The following is a 6,208-nucleotide window of genomic DNA, read 5'->3' as shown; positions in this document are numbered from 1 at the left end:
CTAGGATTTTCATATATTGTTATAAATTACCGTATCCTAGTGGATGCCTTTCCAGCGCGATAGTCCCTCTGGAACTCTTTGATCGGCGGCAACCTGCGTTCCCGATTTTCCCTCATAACTTCCTCCTCCTCGACGACCTGCTGAATGGGATCCTGGTATTCCTGATTGAAAGCGAATAAAAATTCGATATTAGCGAGTTTGATATTCGATGCTAATTCGATGAAAGGATCTTCCCTTCCAACAGACCTGAATCCTCATTTTCATGGATTGCGTCTGCGAGCGTCTCAATGTGGCACCGGAAGGTTGCCTCACCCTCGTAGGTTTGCCAAGGTTAGAACTTCCTGTGCTACTTGCAGAAGACGAACTCGAAGAAGATACGGAAGACACTCCTGCACGAACAATGTTGAAGTAACTTGGTGCATGAATAAATTATCGAGTTTGTATGGAAGGCTTACGAACCAGAAATAGAGGACGAGCCACTGGCCATGGAGTAGAGGGAAGCAGAAGCTGGGACATTTCCAGGAACCCATCTACCACCAGGTCCGGTCACACCGACTGACACTCCTGTCCCCATGTTGTACTCTGATGCGCTTTGCGGCAAGATGCAAGACTTTCCTGACATCGAGTACTGCAACAATCGTTTCAAGAACCTTGTACAATCGGTTCGAAGAAACTTCGGATCTTGTAGGACGACGTAGAAGTTTACTCCGATGAAATAGCCACACCGAAACTGGACCATTTATGGTCCGTTGTTATCGAGTTTTCATAGCTTTCGGATTTTCATTAAAGCGAACTCGAGCAAGCTGAGCGAATCATTCACGGGTCGTTTCTCTTTCATACAGCGAAAATTTTGCGGAATTAATTGCACCGAACGAAAAAGGAGCGTAAAAGGTAGCAGGATGCACGATATTTATTAAAATATCGTTCCGGAAGGAATGGTCATACCTACGTCGAGCAGGTATTGGAAAGGCGATAAGAGCTTTTTGAGTTCGCTCCAATTAATCACAATTTTACGCTTCTGTAATCGAATCAACGAATGCGAATAACGTGTTACCGTAACGAGTGTTGCCTGAATTTAAGGGGACGAGAGTTTTTGGAAATACACTCGTGACCGAGAACTCTTAAGATTATGTAATTTACAAAATATTTCAGATTTATAAATAATCGTTTTGTATTCAAGTCAGCTTTCGAAGATAAATAGAGCAATATTTAGACGAATCACTTACATCCCGCGGGATGAGGGTTTGCTTCAGACGTAGAATCTTGGCTCTGCATATGACACATCTCAGGGGTAAAACCCTCTGTGAGACAGCCATTTGTATCGTCTTCACGAAGCAACGTCTGCAACACCCCAACGACAAGAATAAAGTAGATATTCCTCAAGACTGACACTGGGAATCGATTCCAGAATACGTAGTTTGAACGTTTCATTCAATTTACCTGCAAACCACCCTGTGTCCACATGGAGCCGTTTGCATCGTGGCTCTGGCGTTCACGCAGATCACGCACTGCAAGAACAAACACATAATAATTGAAGAGAGATCCTCAACTACAGAAATCTATCACGACGACAGTTTCCTTAAGGAAGGATCAAGCCACAGGATAGGAGTATTCATTAACTCGTGTATTACCATTTTTTATCACCGAATTTATTCACTACAGACAACAATCCCTTAACCTGTTCTACAATGTTTCTATCTATCTTACATCTAGTTCCTATATCTACTTGTACGTTCATCCCATGCCTGCACCTCCACCTAAACAAAAAATATATGGTGTTCAGTCTCATCGACACCATCGATAAATTTTCGAGGTGAATTATTCGTCTGCGTACCCACGGATGCTCCCATGTTTGCTCCCATAGATGCTCCCACACCACCGCCGGCACCCCCTCCGCCGGATGGAGGTGGGGGTGGAGGAGGTGGCTGATTCTGGGCAGCTCGTTTCATTTTTTTCGGACCACCGTTCATGTCGTCATGATCCAACATCGATAGTTCGGCCATATCTGTGGGAGGTGGTCCATTGAAACCATCGGGAGGTGGTCCCCGGAAGCCGTCCGGAGGTGGTCCCCGGAAGCCATCCGGAGGTGGTCCTGGTGGAAAACCACCTGGTGGTGGTCCACATGGTCTACCATCTGGACATTGAGGGGGTTCTTGTGGACTACGCTTCGAACGAGAACCGTCATCGGCACTGTTTTGCACCGACGCTCCAAGGACCTACGTCAAGAGTCCGTCACGATTGTTTCGAGTTTCAGCTTTTAATTTGAAATATGAAGTTTTATGGAACTGCAGAGTTCCATAGCTGAAGAATTTATAACTCTTTTCTTATGCTTACACAAAGTCCAAACAATGCGACGACGGAGAGTAGGAACAAGTACTTCATGGTCCCAGCTGTTTCGACACTGTCTTCTTGTTTTAAGATCGCCGGGTTAAATACTCTACGGTCGCTGCGTGATGTAATGACAAAATGTAGGAGGAAACAAAAAGCATCAGATAGAGAAACATTATACGGTGCATCGCATGTGAAAAGAGTTCGTTATCAGCCTCTACCGTTGATAGTTATTATTCCTCGTCCGCGACGATTTGCTCTTCTCCATGTTTTTCTTTGTTTTTTGTCACGACCAGCAACGGAAATGACGGGTGATTTTCGCAGACACATATTCGGTTGAATAACTTCATTTTTAATCATCGATCTAGCGCGGTTTCATCCAATATACTTTGTATGTTTTAAACCATTTTTCTAATTTCATATAATATCGTGTCTTGTCTAACGTTATCGTTTTTTTAATCGATTATTTAACTCCAGCGTGACGATTACGATGCTTATCACTTCAGGAAGCCAATTTACCGTAATAACGTTCGAAGATGACAAATGGCGTTAAATTATGTAATAGTAGGATTCCCATAATCATTGTTTTTTGCGCTTCTGTTATTAAATTGGCATGAATTTTTCTTGGATAAATGCCTACACCGCGAAATGAATTGAAGTTGCAGAGCATTGTTATAGAGATGAAATAAAATTTTTAGAGGCATTCAATTTTTAAATATAATCGATGACAGTATGTGACCTAAATCACACGGTGGTCATTTAAAAAGATAATTTTTTTTAGAGAAATCAGACACGATTCTTTATTAAATTGGTGGTGAAAATGATTAATTTGTAAATGTTCGTTAATGTTTCGCGATGAACGCTCATCGAAATGTAACGATGGCAGAACTCGGCCATCGTGATCGACGCAACCAAATTAAGCGTCGACTTAATCGAAATATTAATAGCTCCCGTCGAGGGTGGACGAACACGTCAGGAATCGCAGGGTCGTAGCTATCACTTTGTCACTCTCGTTAATCGACTTTTGCAACCCATTGAGCGGCCTGTTCGCACGGAAATTGCAACTTTTCCGGACCAACGATTGTCTTTCGAGCGATAGGCAGCCCTCGGCATGCTGCATCGAGTTTAATCATCGATAATTTTACGTCCACTTGCTCCATATGCTCCATGTCGTCCTCTTTACGAACCGATGTATAGATTTTTTCTTTCGTTTCAAGATTCTTTTTAATCATTCATCGTTGCAAAAATAATCTGGCACGATTAAAATAACGTGAGTCGAATTTCAAGTACGGAACACTCGGGGTTGATTAAAGTTTGAACTTTCCTGCTTCAGATTTTAAAATTGGATTCGAATTAAAAATTCAAATATTCTACACGTAAGAGTCAATGATATATTTTTACTTCATAATCGGTTTATCCGATAAATTTTCTCCGTTCTGTATTTTAAGAAGAGTAACGAGAATATTGAAAAAGCTTCTTCTTATCGACGATGGAATAAAAAAAAGAAATGTATCGAAAATATCGTATTCGAAGCGACGCGATACTGAAAGGTTCCAAAAATGTCATGAGTCACCTAACGAATTACGATCGATAGTTTCAACGATGAATGAATTCCTTTAATAACATAGCACCCCTCGTTTCGCATCAATGAATAGAAATTGAAATCCAGTTTTCAATCCTGAAATCGGCCATAATACCTTTTGTTGACGAGTTGAACAGGATTGATGCTTTGAAATTTTTCACTGACGTCACGACAAGAAAAAGGTCTACCGCTTCTTTTATTCCAGAAACGAGAAAATCTCATTGCCCTACCAATCATCGGTCCTCCGTCTGGTGAAATTACGAATTAGGCTTGATTACGACTTGTCCCTGGTAGCAAGGGTGAAAGTAACGAGGTTACTTCGAGGAAACTCGAAGAAAAAGGAGGAGATGAAAAGGATGGAAAATGCAGCTGACCTTACCCGCTAACACCGCCATTTGGATTAACTTAGGGACACCCCTGGGGTGTTAATTGTGTCAGCCACACTATGCCAACTATCCTTAAAAAATTTCTTTCATAATGTAAATTTCAGTAAAAATATTACTGAATTCTACTAATAATTATAAATAGAAAATTTGTTGTCAATGAAATTTGAGATAAACTTGGAAATAAATTTGCTCACCTCATCCTCCTGCGAAGAGGCCAATTCTGGCTCGTTCTCCTCCAGTTTCGTTAGCAGTTTGTCCTGAAACAAGAGGGCATTCCGTGAATAATTGAAAGCATAAATTTTCATTAATATTTCTTTTCTTTTTCAAGACAAGCGAATCGAAGAACTCGTTCTTTTCGTGGAAGCTCGAATAACAATGACATAGTAGCTAAAGCAATGGTTTGCAGTGCTATTTTTGCAGTACGCGTACTACGAATCGATCAATATACTATTTCTTTACCACTTCTCTTTTCTTCGTTCCGCAAGGCTCGTTACTCGATCGCGTTACGCGATCATGAGTCTCTTTCATTTTTAATTCCCTTTCATTCATCGATCAAACACCCATATTAAATTACTAATAAAGCTTCCATTATTTAAACATTTCCATTCTCCTTTCGTGAAAGCTCTCGCATTAAACGAAAGAATAAAAAGACTCGAAAGAATAATAAACAAAACGAGACGGATAAAAAGAAATAATCTGCAACGTCGTTAAGTAAATATTCTCTAATTAATATGAAAAAAAAAACAAACATATTCTGGATTAAAAGGGAGTAGATAGAAAGCAGGTACAAATGAAGCTCTCAGGGATTAAAATAAAACACAGAAGGCTCGTTCGATTCAAGGTAACTGTCAAATCAGAGTAAAAGAGCGAAAAAGAAACAATCTTTCTGTTCGCGAAAGAAAAGCAACACGCCGTAAAACAGAACGATAGGCGGATATTCAAAGTGTAAATGGAAAATTGGCTGGCTCGTGATTCGAGATGGTCCACGGCTAGTGCGTCACAGTGAAAAGTTGCTATACCAAATGCTGCACCCTGTGGTGGGGATATTTTGCGCATCATCCCCCTAATATCTGGAAAGCACCCTGACCCAAATACACGTACGCGCGGAACAACCGGACGCTCTCCTCTGCCAGGATCATCCGACATCAAATGAAAACCACCGCGACATTTTTCATGTTCGATGCCTTGTAAAAGCCCTTTCACATCGATGATCACCTACACGAGTCATGAATTGCTTCAAAGACTACTTTCCACACTAACACCGAACGTTACGCGAAATTCTCGTGTTAGCTCGAAGTTCTCAAGTTTTTGAAACTTTGGTTTCAAGCTGGAGGTACTGCAGGCTTCCGTTAAAAAATTGGGTCCACGATCGTAATTGTTCCAGCATGTTTATCGCATTGGAAAAGAGAAAGAGAATATATCGTGTAAAGTGCATTCTAAATAACCCAATGTCGAAGAGTCAGTAGAGAGGAAACAGATTCGTTTTATCCCTATTTATATCCAGGGACCATACACATCAAGCTCGAAGTCGATTAAACTCCTCAAAATTCTATATTCGACCGGGTAATGGAATTACCACGTGGAAATAGTGCAATTTCCATTCGATACTCGGTCGATCGAAACTCGATTTCCAGTCGTTTCCATTCGACGTCGAGATGGTCATCAAGTATCCTATTAATTTGTGATTTATTGCACATGATTTCCCCGATAATACTCATCGTACAAGTTCAATAGTCTATTAACTATCATCGCGTTCAGTTGTATCACAATAAATAGTCATTTTCGTCACGCGGAAAATCTGAAAATCTATCAAGTACCGCGAAATGGTACTTTTACATCAAAGTGTAACCTTTAATCAATATCAAAGTGTCATTTTGTGATACTTTTACGTCATCGTTTAACTTCCTGTGCT

General features: G+C 40.7%; 2 protein-coding genes across 2 annotated transcripts in view; both read right to left on the bottom strand.

The window, feature by feature from the left end:
• LOC100874889 (uncharacterized) overlaps nucleotides 1-6,208 on the bottom strand; it is a 30,635-nt gene that overhangs the window by 6,140 nt on the left and 18,287 nt on the right. The window contains exons 3-8 of the mRNA XM_012284336.2: nucleotides 4,491-4,553; nucleotides 1,441-1,508; nucleotides 1,227-1,341; nucleotides 460-628; nucleotides 247-389; nucleotides 31-161 (exon numbers count right to left, since the gene is read on the bottom strand). Of these exons, the coding sequence (XP_012139726.1) occupies nucleotides 31-161; nucleotides 247-389; nucleotides 460-628; nucleotides 1,227-1,341; nucleotides 1,441-1,508; nucleotides 4,491-4,553 (689 nt within the window). The remainder of the gene's footprint in view (nucleotides 1-30; nucleotides 162-246; nucleotides 390-459; nucleotides 629-1,226; nucleotides 1,342-1,440; nucleotides 1,509-4,490; nucleotides 4,554-6,208) is intronic.
• Nucleotides 1,628-2,465, bottom strand: LOC143264977 (uncharacterized). The gene is made up of 3 exons (XM_076534350.1): nucleotides 2,335-2,465; nucleotides 1,835-2,216; nucleotides 1,628-1,757 (listed from the first exon to the last, which is right to left on the bottom strand). Exons 1-3 carry the CDS (start codon nucleotides 2,380-2,382, stop codon nucleotides 1,735-1,737), a joined length of 453 nt encoding a protein of 150 aa, XP_076390465.1. The 5' UTR covers nucleotides 2,383-2,465; the 3' UTR covers nucleotides 1,628-1,734.

The sequence above is a fragment of the Megachile rotundata genome, chromosome 8 (assembly GCF_050947335.1).
Source record: "Megachile rotundata isolate GNS110a chromosome 8, iyMegRotu1, whole genome shotgun sequence".
NCBI classification, from domain to species: Eukaryota; Metazoa; Arthropoda; class Insecta; order Hymenoptera; family Megachilidae; genus Megachile; species Megachile rotundata.
This window is presented reverse-complemented; position numbering and strand designations above follow the sequence as displayed.

Coding starts and splice junctions, on each gene's coding strand:
- LOC143264977 (XM_076534350.1), bottom strand. CDS start 2,382: ATGAAGTACTTGTTCCTACTCTCCGTCGTCGCATTGTTTGGACTTTGT. Junction 2,217..2,334: donor TCGCATTGTTTGGACTTTGT/GTAAGCATAAGA, acceptor CTCTTGACGTAG/GTCCTTGGAGCGTCGGTGCA. Junction 1,758..1,834: donor AAACATGGGAGCATCCGTGG/GTACGCAGACGA, acceptor TTTTTTGTTTAG/GTGGAGGTGCAGGCATGGGA.